This window comes from Acinonyx jubatus, chromosome A2 (genome assembly GCF_027475565.1).
Source record: "Acinonyx jubatus isolate Ajub_Pintada_27869175 chromosome A2, VMU_Ajub_asm_v1.0, whole genome shotgun sequence".
NCBI classification, from domain to species: Eukaryota; Metazoa; Chordata; class Mammalia; order Carnivora; family Felidae; genus Acinonyx; species Acinonyx jubatus.
In genome coordinates this window covers 165,307,184-165,321,752 of record NC_069383.1, presented here as the reverse complement: position 1 = coordinate 165,321,752, position 14,569 = coordinate 165,307,184, and the positions used below count along the sequence as shown (strand labels likewise).

The following is a 14,569-nucleotide window of genomic DNA, read 5'->3' as shown; positions in this document are numbered from 1 at the left end:
TGGTGGGGAGAGAGCCACCCAGGGGAGCCCAGAATTGCCCTTTGGGCACATGGGACCCCGCCCCCCGCCCCACCTCCCAGCCCTGCCCAGGCCGCCCCCGGAGACCTCACCCAAGTCTTGGTGTCACCCTCACTCTATTTGGTGCGACTCCGCCCTCCTCTGAGTTACGTTGACCATCAGGCCATACTTCCTTCAACTATACCTTCCCTCCACCTCCTCCCGGCCATGCCACCCTGAAAATCAGGCGCCTGGGTAGAGGCAGGACCCCAGGGCCAGCACAGGACCAAGAATACGGTTGGTTTTGTAAGTGAATTAGTGTGCCAGTGACAAATGTTACAAAGAGGGGCTCCACGTGGCAGGGTCCCTGGAGGAGGTACTTCCTGCCAGCACTCGGCCCCAGCTGGACCTCCAGCCACCCTCAATGCCCAGGTCGTGGGGGCCCATGGCACCCGGCGCCTGGCCGTGGTGGGGGATTCTGGCACCTTGCTCAGGTTGTACAGGAGCCCAAAGGCACTGTGGCCACGGAACGGGTGCGTGTCACAGCTCCGGCATCTGCTGTGGCCATGCCCACCTGGCTCTCAGCACCTGGGGCCTCGGTCCCATGGCTGGAGGAACTCACGAGAGGCCCAGGGGAAGGGCGGGGGGCGGGGGGCTTCAGCGGGCTGACGTGTGGAGCGGCCTCACCCCCACAGCCTTCGTGGATCTGGGGGCTCTCCCACCTCGGGGGCAGGTGTGGGTGACCAGTCCAGTGTTTTCTGGCAGCCACACCCAGAATCCAGGGGTCCAGGTATACAGTAGGAGGCCAGTAAACACCTGCTCCCCTCTGGCGTGGCCCTATCTCTTTCCTTGTCCACGTGTCCTAAAGAAAATTCCAGACTCAACACATTTCACCCCTAAGTGGCGCAAGACCACCCCGGCCCCCTTTCCCTGATGTAGTCACATCCTGGCCACCTCGCCCAGCCTGGGTGACTGACCGACCGGTTCCCTCCCCGCCTGGGGGACTCAGCAGCCGCTACCCTCCGTGGTCCAGGAATGAACTTCCCAGGAGCGCTCCAACTTCTTTGCTCCCGCCTCCCATACGTACAGGGGCTAAACTGGGGCTGTGCCAAGCAGTGCAGGGGGGAGGGCCGCCCCCTCCCATGGGGGCCCCAAGCATGAGGCCAGCGAGCCCTGAGGTGGGAGCTTGGACACAGGGTGGCCTCAGAAAGGGACTTCTTCCACGCCTGAGCCCACAGACGGCCCTTTGCACCGCCCACCCCTACGGGGCTCTCAGGAGCCCCGGGTTCCTGTCTGTCCTTCCCACGTGGGGAGAGGGCCGAGGGCTGCTCGTCTGAGCCCCAAACTCGGGCTGGGGAGAGGCCTGGAGATCAGTAGAGGGCCCAGGTCACAGTGGTCTCACTGCCTGGACGCACACAGATGGGGGTTTTAATCCAGCCCTGCCCGGGCGACCCTGGTTAAGTCGATGCCCATCTCTGTGCCTCAGTTTCCTTGTCTGGAGTCACCCCAGGCATTTCCCAGAACTGTCCAAGGAGCCCCACCCTGGCCCTCAGGGACGGTGACACTGTGCCCACCCCTGCATCCGTCTCCCAGCTCGGGGACTGCTTGAGGACCAGGCCGTGATAACATGGAGTGCCCGGGGCCTGGGGGGCTCTTGATCCAAGCGGGGACGGCACAGGGGTTATTAGGGAAGCTTCCTGGAGGAGGTGGTGATGCCTGGGCTGAGTGCCCCGCACGAACAGGACTCTCGGGAGGGTTGCCAGGCTGTTCGGTGCGGCTGGAAGGCAGCAAGGCAGGGGGGCAGAGGAGGAGAGCGGGTCGGGGAGGGGGCGGCATGCGGGGCCGCGGAAAGGAAGTAGGGTGGGCCTGGAGGCGAGGTCTGAGGCAGGAAGAGGTGAAGGCCATCGGCCAGCTGTGGAGCAGGAGACTGGTCGTAGCGATGAGGCCATTAGGGCTCAGAGAGGGCCGACCCGCTGAGGGGACACAGAGTTGGAAGGCAGTCCTTTCCTTATTGATTTACTCTGCTGCCACCTGGTGGCAGCATGCAAATTCAAGCAAGAGCGGGAGCTCTGGGCCGGCCCTCTCTCCAACCACCCCAGGGGAGGAGCTGCTACGGTTCACGGCCGCGGTGCCAGGAACAAATCGTTGCCAAACCCCAGGAAATGGATGCTGGTGAGCGTCGGAGGAGGCCAGGAATTTCCCGAATTTCCCAGGAGCCCAAGGCGGGGAAGCGGTTCCTATAAAAAGCCCAGAGGGGCCTTTGGTGCCCAGAGATGGGGGTGAACGAGGCTTGTTGGAGGGGATGTCGACTGAGCTCATTGCTGGGAACAGAAAGACCCAGAAAATGCGGCCCCCGGTGTTTCCCATGGGCTCAGGCGTGTGAAGCTGGCCAGGATCGGTCTGCACAAGGCAAAGACGAGAGCCCGGCGGGGAGGCGAGGACCGGGGATTCGGGTGGATTTGCCAGAGCTTGGCTGGGGTGGTGCAGATTCAGGCAGCCACAAAACCACAGGAACAATACAGGGGCCGCCTCGTGAACCCAGTGCCTGTCGTGCGGGCACCGCACCCGGTCACCACCCCTGTGATCTCGAATTAGAAGCTTCCCAGCCTGCAGCCCTCCAGGCCAGCAGCACCTGGCCCTCCTGATGGCGGTTGATGGCTAACAGGCCCTCAAGGACGGCACTTTCTCAGCTGCGGACTCTGCAACTTCATTTAATCCCTGCGTCTGGCCTCAGATGGAGCCTAGTGTTCAGACCTCCATCCGATGGGCGAGGACACGGAGGCGGGGAGGGGTCGAGTCGGTGGCCGGGGCTGGTGCAGTGGGCAAGTGGCCACACTAGGGAACGAGCCCAGAGTCAACACGTAACCACCACGACACGGATGAACCTAGTATACAGGTGGTGCTCAATAGAGGCAGCTTTGGTTAAATCTGCTCTCCCTGCCAGAGCCACGTCCTCCTCCCCCATCCCCAGACTGCAAGCGCGGGCTTACTAAGTGCTCTGTGGGTGGGGGGGACCCTGCCACGGGGACAGGAGGGTTGATGTGCCTCAGGCCAAGGCAGGGAGAAAGGACAGGTGCCAAGCACCCGCTGTGTGCAGGGCTCCGGAGGGCAGGGCCGTCACCCTCATCGCTGGGGGCCGTGGGGTTGGCTCGCCTGTGGCCACAGGCTGAGGGAGCCCGGGGACCAACTGGGCCCCGGCCGAGGCGCTGGCTCTGGGCGCCCCTGGGGCCCCGGCCCGCCCATTCCCACAGCGGATCCGTTGGCTCCCTCCCCGCACCCTGCCCGAGCCCTGAGCCCCGAGGACGTTGCCTATTGCGACAGCGGCCGTTGGAGCATCCTGGGGGAGGCGGGAAGTGAAACAGGGGTCACGGGGGAGGGGGCTGGGCCCTGGGGACCCTCGGCTGCCCCCGGGCAGAGCACTCCGGCTAACTGGAGGTCAGGCCCAGCTGGGGCCAGGGCACTGGCCGGGCCAGGCTCGGCGGGGGGGGGGGGGGGGGGCTCAGGGAAGCTCAGGGTGCCTGGGGGTGGGAGCCCCTTCCCAGGACTTGTGGCGGACTCCAGATGCTGACCCTGTGACAGTGAGTTCCTGTGAGCGACAGCCAGAGGGGACGGGCCGCACACGGCCGTCCTGCTGTGAGCCCTGGGGGCTGGGTGTGGACCCCGGATCCCCCGTGTGGGCAGGAGCCCGTGGGGGAAGCCCCCGCCCTGCCTCAGTCTTCCGTCCCTGCGGAACGTCAGGACAGACCGTGGAGCATTGTTGACACTATGATAGTGCCCGGGGTTAACTGAGGCACGCGGGGGCCCCAGCCAGCGTCCTCTGGGCCTAGGGTGCCAGATTCAGTAAAAACACAGGACGCCCAGGTCAATGTGAGTGTCGGGGAAGCGAGGACTAACTTCGTGGTGGGGGGGGTGTCCTGTGCGGAACTGGGGATACACTTCTACTGAAAGACATTGCGTATCTGACCTTCCCATTTAATTGTGTGGTCCTGGCCGTGGGACTCATCCAGTGACCCTGCCGGAGCCAACCCTGGCCCCTTGCACCCCCTCCAACCCTGGGCGGGGGAGAGGAAGTGGGGACACCTGGCCCCACCGTGGGGCAAGGGCAACGGCCTCCGGGGATGGGGGCTATAAGAGGGGCAGGTGGGCACAGGGGTCAGAGACACCAGAGCCCCAGCCCGACCATGACCCCAAGCCGCAGATCCGCCGGCCCTGCCCTCGCCCCCGTGCTGCTGGCCATGCTGCTGGGTGGTGAGTGCGGCCACGTGTCTGTCCGTCTGTCTGTCCCCAGGCATCTTGGCCTCTCCGCTTGTCCTGGGCCCTCGTGGCCCCTCATCCTCGTGGGAAGGGGACCGCCGTGACGAGCAGGCCTGTTTCCAGAGCAGGACAGTGAGGCTGTGGGTGGCGAGGCCGGCACGGGAGCCCAGAGCTGGGGTGCGAACCCTCTGGGGACCCCGAAGCCACTATGTCTAAAGAGCTGTGCTCTGGCGGGGTGGTAGGGTGGTGGCAGGCACCCCCCCCCTCCCCGTGCCTCAGTTTCTTCATCTGGATGCATCGGCCACGGGCCGGGGCTCCTGCATGGTACTCACCACCCTCCCCCTGTGTGTCCTCAGGCCCTGCACTGGCCTCGGAGATTGTGGGCGGCCGCCCGGCCCGGCCCCACGCGTGGCCCTTCATGGTGTCTCTGCAGCTGCGTGGAGGCCACTTCTGTGGTGGCACACTCATCGCCCCGAACTTCGTCATGTCGGCTGCCCACTGCGTGGACGGCCTGTGAGTCACCCCAGCTCATGCCTCCCTTTCTCACAGCCCCGTTGCCGCATGTATCTAACGGGAAGGAAGTGAGACCTCCCAGGGGCGGGGCCGCATTAGCGCACCTGCCAGGCCAGGCCCTCCTGGGCTGGGGGGGACAGGCCGGGCCCTCCTGGGCTGGGGAGGGAAGTAGTCAGGCTGGGCCCTCCTAAGCTGGGTGGGGGGCAGGCCGGGCCCTCCTGGGCTGGGGGGGGTCAGGCTGGGCCCTCCTGGGCTGGGGGGGGTCAGGCTGGGCCCTCCTGGGCTGGGGAGGGTCAGGCTGGGCCCTCCTGGGCTGGCGGGGGGCAGGCCGGGCCCTCCTGGGCTGGGGGGGGTCAGGCTGGGCCCTCCTGAGCTGGGTGGGGGCCAGGCCGGGCCCTCCTGGGCTGGGGGGGGGGGTGATCAGGCCGGGCCCTCCTGGGCTGGGTGGGGTCAGGCCAGGCCCTCCTGGGCTGGGGGGGGGAGGGCAGGCCGGGCCCTCCTGGGCTGGGCGGGGGGGTTCAGGCCGGGCCCTCCTGGGCTGGGGGGGGACAGGCCGGGCCCTCCTGGGCTGGCGGGGGGAAGTGGTCAGGCCAGGCCCTCCTGGGCTGGGGGGGACAGGCTGGGCCCTCCTGGGCTGGGGGTAAGTGGTCAGGCTGGGGCCTCCTGAGCTGGGTGGGGGGCAGGCTGGGCCCTCCTGGGCTGGGGGGGGGGTCAGGCCAGGCCCTCCTGGGCTGGGGGGGACAGGCTGGGCCCTCCTGGGCTGGGGGGGGTCAGGCCGGGCCCTCCTGGGCAGGGGGGCGCAAGCCGGGCCCTCTTGGGCTGGGTGGGGTCAGGCCGGGCCCTCCTGGGCTGGGGGGGACAGGCTGGGCCCTCCTGGGCTGGGGGGGGTTCAGGCCGGGCCCTCCTGGGCTGGGGGGGGTCAGGCTGGGCCCTCCTGGGCTGGCGGGGGGCAGGCCGGGCCCTCCTGGGCTGGGGGTAAGTGGTCAGGCTGGGCCCTCCTGAGCTGGGTAGGGGGCAGGCCGGGCCCTCCTGGGCTGGGGGGGACAGGCCGGGCCCTCCTGGGCTGGGGGGGGGGCAGGCCAGGCCCTCCTGGGTGGGGGTCACAGCTGAGCTCGGGGTCTCTCCGCGCTCCCAACCACCAGGGCCACCTCGAATCGCCTCCTGCCTCTTCCTTGCTGCAGGAACTTCCGGTCGGTGGTGGCGGTGCTGGGGGCACATGACCTGCGGCGGCGAGAGCCCACCAGGCAAATGTTCACCATCCAGCGGGTCTTTGAAAACGGCTTCGACCCCCAGAGGCTGCTGAACGACATCGTGATTCTCCAGGTGCAAGGCCGGCTGGGCGGGGAGGGAGGGGACACCCAGGGGGCAGGAGGCTTGGGGAGGGTGCAGAGGCGGGAAGACTGGGGGGCCCAGAACAGGAGGCCTGCATCAAACCCCCGCTCTAGCTGGGTAGGTCGCCTCTCTGTGCCTCAGCCCCCACCCCGTGACGTGGAGAAACCAATCCCACCTGGCGGGCTGCTGAGGGCCAGGGTGCAGAAGGCTGTGAGCCGCTGTCCGTGGGCAGACTTATTATCCGTGTGGCCGGGCACGGGGACTGCTCCTGTCTTTGTGACATGGGGTGACATTCCCCACATTCAGCCGGCGGGAGACTCCCTTCCCCACTGCTTGCAAACTTAAGGGTTATTCTCTGGGAATGTTCTAGAACAAGGGAAATGTCGCCGCTGTTGCCCAGTGTTTTATTGGTTACCCACTGCATACAGACATGGCCGGGGGCGCCTGAGGGGCTCAGTCAGTTGAGCGTCCGACTTCAGCTCAGGTCGTGATCTCGCCGTTCGTGGGTTCGAGCCCCGCGTCAGCTCTGTGCTGACAGCTCGGAGCCTGGAGCCTGCTTCGGACTCTGTGTCTCTGTCTGTCTCTCTCTGCCCCTCCCCTGCTCATGCTCATGCTCATGCTCTGCCTCCCGCTCTCAAAAATAAATAAACATTATTATTTTTTTTAAATATTTAAACAAAGACATGTCCAGAGATGCTCTGAACCACTGCGGCTGCTCCCACTAGACAGATGGGGAAACTGAGGCCCGGGGAGGGGAAGGTCATGGACCACCACCCCCTGTGACGCTCTCTGTTCCACCCGCCACAGCTCAATGGGTCAGCCACCATCAACAGCAACGTGCGGGTGGCCAGACTGCCTGCCCAGAATCAAGGTGTGGGCAGTGGGGTGCAGTGCCTGGCCATGGGCTGGGGCCAGCTGGGCACAACCCAGCCACCGCCCAACATCCTGCAGGAGCTCAACGTGACCGTGGTGACCACCCTGTGCCCCCGTTCCAACGTGTGCACGCTGGTGCCACGCCGGCAGGCCGGCATCTGCTTTGTACGTACCCGGGTCCCCCGGTCCCCACCCCGGTCCCCCCCTGGGCCCCCCCACCCCGCTCCCGCCTGGGCCGCGGCCAGAGCCCTGGAAGGCCAGCCTTCTGACCCTGTCTGTGTCCGCAGGGGGACTCGGGGGGGCCCCTGGTCTGCAACGGGCTGATTCAGGGCATCGACTCCTTCATCCGTGGAAGTTGTGGCTCCGGCTTCTACCCAGACGCCTTCGCTCCGGTGGCACAGTTCGCCAACTGGATTGACTCCATCATCCGTCGCCAGGACGACCGCCCCTCGGTGCATCCCAGGGACCCTGCGAGCAGGACCCTCTAGAAAGGGCGCCGCTGGCTGGGCCCTGCCCACGGTGACAATAAAAGCCTCTTGGTTTTCGTAAGAATGCGTGTGTTTCTTGGTTGTACAACGGGGGCCCCACAGTGGCCCGGAGAGTGTGTCTCGTGGGCGTGTCACCTCCAAACGGCAGCAAGTTCGGGGCCCTGGGGTAAGAAGACCTTCCCCACCCTCCACAAAGGATGCCAGCTGCCACCCGGGTTCCCAGCGTCACCGGATTGAGTCACTGCTCACGCGGCACAGGGACAGGTCCAAGTCTCTGCCACCGTTCACTCATCTGGCCCTCTCTCCGGCCCTTGAGGCGAGTCCTAGCCCTGCCCCATTTTACAGGCAAAGAAGTCGAGGTACAGACAGGCGTGAAGCTGTGCTCGGCAGGCAGCCTAGGTTTGAGTCCCAGCTACGTTGGGCACCTGACTGTCTTTCCCTGAGCCTCGGCTTCCCTGCAGGAAGGAGTGAGGGGAGGGGTTCGGGTCCCACACCGGCCTCGGCCTCACGAACCCTGCCCGCCCCCCCACTGGAGGTCAACGGCCTGGGCCCTGCCGCACGGTTCTGGCCTCTGGGGCTCCCTCTGCCTTGGGGTGCTCCCCTCCCACAGCTCCGCCCAAGACTGGCCGGGGGTCAGTCGGTCAGTCACTCTTCCAACCTAGCCCTGCACACTGGCGGTCGTTGGTTCGTTCGGCGCCCGGGGGGGGGGGGGGGGGGGAGTGTTCAGGGTTATTTATTGAAGACGTTCCAAATTTTGTTGCAGTTTCCAACTCTTACATAACCTGGACTCCATAGCCTAATGGGCTTTTGTTTCGAGTTTCTGATTTCAATAAGGAAACATGTTAGGATCTAACAAATCACACTGGCTACATTTTTTCTATTCTCTGTGCCTGAAACAGTCCACAGCAAAGAGGAAAGCGTAGAGGGAAGATACTGTGCAATGTGCCCACTGGGGATGTCCAAGGCCCTTCCCGCCCTTGTGTTCCCAGCACTGCCCCCCTCCATGGGTTCATGAGACATTGATCCATCATCCTGACCTTATAAAGGGTCACGCAACCCATTCTGCTCATCAGAACCTGCCAACCCTTGCTCGCAGTGATTGGCTTGGGAAGGGCCATGTGATCAAAGCTCAGCTAACCAGAGGCAGCCTTGAGAAGCTGGCTGGAGTGATGGGGAATTGGGGGAGGGGCCCACTGGGCCGCTGGGCTGAGTCTGGGGCCCCTGGGCCCACAACAGGGGAGCCCGGTGAGGAGAAAAATCACCAAGGAGGAAAGGACGAACGAGAGACAGAGACACCTGATAGCAGGCAGGCACCTGGATCAGGCTACACCTGAGAGTAGTCCCTGAACTTTCCATTTAAATTTCCGTGTTGAAGACCCCACCCGGTTCAACTTGTTTTTTCTGTCATTTGTATCTGACACACCCCCTTTCTAACATTCCATTTGTTGGGGTGTTGGGCCCCAGAGCCAACAGGGACAAGGCTGTCAGGTGACCTTCCCACCCCCACCGACCTCCTCTCTTAGTTGGAGGAGGAAGAGAAAGAAGGGAGGGGCAGAAAAACGGAGGAAGTTGGTTGTTTACAAACTGTGGCCTCCAGCTGCTGTTGCAAAACGTTGGGGGCGGAAGGGCACTCTGGGGAGCCTGGGCTGGGGGGCTGAGAGTGGGTCCACCTGAGGGTCTGCGGCCCGCACGGGGACCAGCCCTGGACCTGACACAGAGGCAGGAGTCCCCTCCAGCCGCCTGTCCTCTCGGTGCGGGGCTCCCGTGGAGGGTGGGCATGGAACAGGCAGGCTCCCCTTTGCCCTGCTGGACGGTGGCCACGCAGCAGAGCGAGCCTTGGGAGCCCCGCCCCCTTGCCCGCTCCTACAAGTGTCAGTGCCTGGGGGCCCCAGCCTGAGTCCCCACTCAGGCCACAGCAGCAGCATGACCGCCTGCCTGGTGCACCTGGTGACGCTGGTCCTCCTGGGCGCAGCCGCGTGTGGTGAGTGACAGGGCCTGGGCCTACCGGGGACAGCTGGGAGCCACCCGTCTGGAGGGTGGTCAGCCGCCCCCCCCCCCCCCGCCCCGCGCCATCAAGCAGGAGTGTCCCCGGCTCCAGCAGGTGAATGGAAAACTCTGAAAAGGAAGGATTTTCCCCAAACTTCGAATATGAAGCCTGAGCTCTCAGAGTCCAAGCTCAGCCTCCAGCGAGGGTCAAGTTGTCAGTGCAAACGGCCGGGACTGCTGGGTCTGGTCAGCCACATTTAGCGAATTTGCCCTAGAGTCCCCTGCTCCCAGTGGGCCCGGACTGGACTCCAGGCCTGCCCCCCCCACCCTCCGACTGGACTCCAGTCTGGGAACCCCCCCCACCGGACTGGACTCCAGGCCTGCCCCCCCCCTCCGACCGGACTCCAGGCCTGGGCCCCCCCCCCTCCGACCTGACTGGACTCCAGGCCTGCCCCCCCCCAACCGGACTCCAGGCCTGCCCCCCCACCTCTGACCGGACTCCAGGCCTGCCCCCCACCTCCAACCAGAATCCAGGCCTGGGCCCCACCCCCGACCTGACTGGACTCCAGGCCTGCCTCCCCCCACCGGACTGGACTCCAGGCCTGCCCCCCCACCTCTGACCGGACTCCAGGCCTGGGCCCCCTCCCCTCTGACCTGACTGGACTCCAGGCCTGCCTCCCCCCACCGGACTGGACTCCAGGCCTGCCCCCCCTCCAACCGGACTCCAGGCCTGAACCCCCCCCCCAACTCCAACCGGACTGGACTCCAGGCCTGCCTCCCCCCACCGGACTGGACTCCAGGCCTGCCCCCCCCAACCAGACTCCAGGCCTGCCCCCCCTCCAACCGGACTCCAGGCCTGCCCCCCACCTCCAACCAGAATCCAGGCCTGGGCCCCCCCCCCCGACTCCGACCGGACTGGACTCCAGGCCTGCCTCCCCCCACCGGACTGGACTCCAGGCCCCCCCCCCCCAACCGGACTCCAGGCCTGCCCCCCCACCTCTGACTGGACTCCAGGCCTGCCCCCCACCTCCAACCAGAATCCAGGCCTGGGCCCCCCTCCCCTCCGACCTGACTGGACTCCAGGCCTGCCTCCCCCCACCGGACTGGACTCCAGGCCTGCCCCCCCCCCCCCCCCACCGGACTGGACTCCAGGCCTGGGCTGCCTGAGAGCCGGGTGGGGCAGGGAGGCCCGCCCCCTGAAGCACACACCTGCCCTCCCTCCCCCAGCGGCGCAGCCCCGTGGGCGAATCCTGGGCGGCCGCGAGGCCGAGTCCCACGCGCGGCCCTACATGGCATCAGTGCAGGTCAACGGCAAGCACGTGTGCGGCGGCTTCCTGGTGTCCGAGCGGTGGGTGCTGAGCGCGGCGCACTGCGTGGAGGACTTGTGAGTGTCCGGAGCCAGCGGGGGGCTGGGGGGGGGCTGCGGAGGGGGGGACGCGGCTCTCATGTGGACCCCCCCCCCAGGGCCGACGGGAAGCTGCAGGTGCTCCTGGGCGCACACTCCCTGTCGCAGCCCGAGCCCTCCAAGCGCCTGTACGACGTGCTCCGCGCAGTGCCCCACCCAGACAGCCGGCCCGACACAATTGACCACGACCTCCTCCTGCTGCAGGTCTGCCGAGCCCAGCCTCAGTCCCACCTGCTGCATGCGACCCCCGCTGCCCCCCCACCCCCCGCCCTGACCCCCCGCTCCTGCCCCTTCCCGTAGCTGTCAGAGAAGGCCGAGCTGGGCCCCGCCGTGCAGCCCCTGGCCTGGCAGCGCTTGGACCGCGACGTGGCGGCCGGCACGCTCTGCGACGTGGCCGGCTGGGGCGTGGTCACCCACGCGGGCCGCCGGCCGGACCGTCTGCAGCAATTGCAACTGCGGGTGCTCGACCGCGCCACCTGCAACCAGCGCACGTACCACGACGGCACCATCACCCAGAGCATGATGTGCGGGGAGAGCAACCGCCGGGACACCTGCAAGGTGGGGGGGCGGGGCGGGCGGGGGGTGCGAGGGGAGTAACCACTGGGACACCTGCAAGGTGGGGGGGGGCGGGCGGGGGGGGCGGGGGGAGTAACCGCTGGGACACCTGCAAGGTGCGCGGGCGGGGGTCCCTGCAGGCGCGGCTGCAGCGCTCACGGCCCGGCCCGCCGTCCTGTCCCCGCAGGGCGACTCCGGGGGCCCGCTGGTGTGCGGGGGCGTGGCCGAGGCCGTGGTCACGTCGGGCTCGCGCGTGTGCGGCAACCGCAAGAAGCCCGGCATCTACACGCGCCTGGCGAGCTACGTGGCCTGGATCGACGGCGTGATGGCCGAGGGCGCGGCCGCTTGACGAGGCCCCGAGGGGCGGCCGACCGGGGTCGCGCAATAAAGCATCCTTTCCTGCACGCTTCCTGCCCGTCCTGAGCACGCGCGGCCGCGCGGGGGCGCCCGTGCTCCTCCACCCGCGGTCCCGGGAGGTGGCGGGGAAGCCGCCCTGCGGGCGAGACCCTGCTCTGGGGGGAGCTTCAGCTTCACAGACCCTCTCGAGTCACTCTGTTCTGTGACCCCCGTCCCGCATCGGGAAACGCAGGCTCAGGTCGGAGGAAGCTCCTGGACAAAGCCTGGATTCGAACCCAGGATCACAGCCCCGGCGTTCATAGTCACTTCCGGGGGCTTGGGGGCTCCCAGAATGAGGAAGGCTGATGCCTGTCCTAGAGCAGTCACACTGGGGGTCTGAGGGACTCCCTGCCCTCCTGGGTCTCAGTTTACCCTTTCCGGGAAAGGGTCCAGTTTCCCCAGGCCCCGAGGCCCTGTGCTTTCTCCCACCTGGATGAGGGGCCATCGAGACCCACACCTGCTGGGGCCCAGGTGGTAAGCGTGGCCCACAAAGGGAGCTCACGACTTCCCTTTTGTTGAAAAGAAGACTGAGGATCTGAGAGGTGAAGTCATGTGCCCACCCCTGGGGATTGTGAATCGGGGGGTTTGGAACCGGTAGCCAAGTTTTACTTTTCCACCACGGAGTGTTTACCTTGGAGTCATATGCTCATGCCTACAAAAGCATTTATGGAGCACCTGCTGTGTGCACGGTCCTGGGCTGGGCACCATGGTCACTAAGACCTGCTCATAGTAACTCAAATATCCCACTACACAGGATGTAACTCACTCAGCCCTTCTGATGATGGACACGAGGCTCAGGAATCTCGTGTGTAATTTAAGAAACTGGACACATTTAAATAAGGGGGGGCGGGGGAGAGACAATTGCTGGCCATCCAGACCCGGGAGACTCATTCATTCAATAGGTATTTCCTGGATGAAGTGATGTCAGGGAGTGGCTTTGAGATGATCCAGTTTGGGGGGAAAGTGTGGGTGTGGCTACGATGACTAGATTCAGCAAATAAAAACACGTCCGGTTAAACGGGAATTTCAGAAAAACAACAACTACTTTTGCATGATGAGAGTGTCCCGTGGTATGTGGGACGGCCTTGTACTGAAACAGTATTTGTTGTTCGTTTGAAACTCAAATGCAGCTGCCCCGCTGACGACCTGGTACCTGGAGGGTCAGAGCGGGGCCTGGGGAAGGGCTGGGGGCCGGCGGGCCTGCCCCACAGGAAGGGGGCGGGTTTCCGGGCTGGAGGCACAGTTCGGGCGAGGGCCTGGCGGGAGACATTGTGGCTTCTGCAGCCACGAGGGAAACCGCAGCCCGCTCACCCTGGAGGGTACCTTCCAGCAGCTTCCCTAGACGGGAGGGTTCTCAGGTGCCAGTGAGTGTGGTCGGCCCGTCAGGGGCAGCGGGATGACCCCGAGCCCCGGGCAGGCGCAGGAACGACCTGGGTGTCCAGGGGGCACGGCCCGAGAATAAGAAGCCAAAGACCGCCCGGTCCTGCTTTCCCGCTTGTTTCTGGAGGTCAGGGCCCCGGTGGGCCCAGGGCAGGGGGTAGGAGTGGTGGTTCACGTCTGACTAGGGGCTGGCCGGTGTGACATCTCCCGGGGCATCTTCACCCCCCTCCCGTGGTCAGTGTGGGAACCACAGAAGGTTCCGGTGAACAGTGTGGGGAGGCGGGCCATGAGCTCGGTGGGCACTAAGCCCACAGCAGCACACACATCTTCTGAACGTGGTCCCGGTGGCCGCCTCTGTGACACAGGGCCTCCGCTCTGACGAGGCTGGCCGCACACCCAGCCGGCCGGACTGAGCCGTCTTCACGTACTAACTAGAACAGGGCCTTGCTGTTGACCCCAGAGGCAGGCGCTGTGGGGACACACGGGTGTCATGGTAACCCCTGGCGGGCACAGGACGGGGACGGGAACGCGGGACCTTGCTGACCTAACCCGCCTGGCGAGCTCATCCGGGGCTCGGCAGGGCCCACGGGGGACTGGCCACCGGGACGGCCGGGCGCACCCACGCGACCGTGCTCATCCCGGTTCGCGGGCTGTTCTCGTCCACCCCAAACCTGGGGACAGAGAGCCACCCCCGGGGTCACCGTGCTCAGCTTCTGCGGGTCCGGAAGCGGACGGCACAGCGGGGCGGTGTGCTCACGGCAGGGAGGCACAGGCTCCGGGTGGGGGTGGGGGGCCGGGAGCAAGGCCACTTCCAACCGCTCGGGGGTCACACGCACCACTTCTGCGCAGGGCTGGACGCAGGCGTGAGCCCACCCAGACCCGGGGGGGGGGGGGGGCGCGGACCCCACGTGTCACCCGTGGGGGTGAGTCGTGTCCGTGTCCTAAAACCACAAGTTAACCTGGAGCAGGTGAAACGGGTGCAGGACAACGGGCCCTTTGTCCCAACGCAGACGGCTGACAGCACTGGCGGGGTGGCTGGAGGCCTCGTGAGGGACGTGGGCAGCACGGCGTGGGGGCCCGAGAGGGGTGCAGGGACGCCACGACAGGCGACCCCCACCTCAGCCGCGCAGACGGCACAGCGGCGGTGTGGGCACGGTCAGGGGGAAAGGGCCCCCGAAGCGGATCCCCACGGAGGAGAGGCCTCTCCCCTGCTCTCCGCCTACACCTCAGTTAGATGAGCAATTTACACAGAGCCTCCCCTCCACCGGCTCACGGACGGCTCTGTCAGCAGTGACCACTCAACCGGGGGGGGCTGCCTTCAGGGTCCCCGTGTCACTAAAGGGGCACCAGGCAGTGGTGACCAGCAGGGTGGGAGGCGAGGCGGCTGGCA

The 14,569-nt window shown here is 66.1% G+C and overlaps 2 protein-coding genes across 3 annotated transcripts; both read left to right on the top strand.

Annotated features, from left to right (window-relative positions):
- Nucleotides 1–4,092: 4,092 nt before the first annotated feature.
- Nucleotides 4,093–7,521, top strand: LOC113597259 (neutrophil elastase-like). 2 transcript variants are annotated; one of them, XM_053220266.1, is made up of 6 exons: nt 4,093–4,245; nt 4,608–4,764; nt 5,946–6,087; nt 6,904–6,967; nt 7,048–7,134; nt 7,257–7,521. In XM_053220266.1, the coding sequence occupies exons 1-6, from the start codon at nt 4,116–4,118 to the stop codon at nt 7,385–7,387; spliced, it is 711 nt and encodes a 236-aa protein (XP_053076241.1). In that variant the 5' UTR covers nt 4,093–4,115; the 3' UTR covers nt 7,388–7,521. The 2 variants fall into 2 exon arrangements, with proteins under 2 accessions (XP_053076241.1, XP_053076240.1); XM_053220265.1 differs by having other exon boundaries at nt 4,096–4,245; nt 6,904–7,134.
- Nucleotides 7,522–9,085: 1,564 nt separating this feature from the next.
- On the top strand, nt 9,086–11,807 carry CFD (complement factor D). Its single transcript, XM_053220268.1, has 5 exons — nt 9,086–9,438; nt 10,671–10,827; nt 10,908–11,052; nt 11,149–11,406; nt 11,591–11,807. The coding sequence occupies exons 1-5, from the start codon at nt 9,381–9,383 to the stop codon at nt 11,750–11,752; spliced, it is 780 nt and encodes a 259-aa protein (XP_053076243.1). The 5' UTR covers nt 9,086–9,380; the 3' UTR covers nt 11,753–11,807.
- Nucleotides 11,808–14,569: the final 2,762 nt, after the last annotated feature.

Excerpts from the sequence above, each read along its gene's own strand:
- LOC113597259 (XM_053220265.1), top strand. The coding sequence starts at position 4,116 with ATGGGGGCTATAAGAGGGGCAGGTGGGCACAGGGGTCAGAGACACCAG. Across the intron at positions 4,246-4,607 it reads GCTGGCCATGCTGCTGGGTG|GCCCTGCACTGGCCTCGGAG; the intron begins GTGAGTGCGGCC and ends GTGTGTCCTCAG. Across the intron at positions 4,765-5,945 it reads GCCCACTGCGTGGACGGCCT|GAACTTCCGGTCGGTGGTGG; the intron begins GTGAGTCACCCC and ends TCCTTGCTGCAG.
- CFD (XM_053220268.1), top strand. The coding sequence starts at position 9,381 with ATGACCGCCTGCCTGGTGCACCTGGTGACGCTGGTCCTCCTGGGCGCA. Across the intron at positions 9,439-10,670 it reads CCTGGGCGCAGCCGCGTGTG|CGGCGCAGCCCCGTGGGCGA; the intron begins GTGAGTGACAGG and ends TCCCTCCCCCAG. Across the intron at positions 11,053-11,148 it reads ACGACCTCCTCCTGCTGCAG|CTGTCAGAGAAGGCCGAGCT; the intron begins GTCTGCCGAGCC and ends CCCTTCCCGTAG.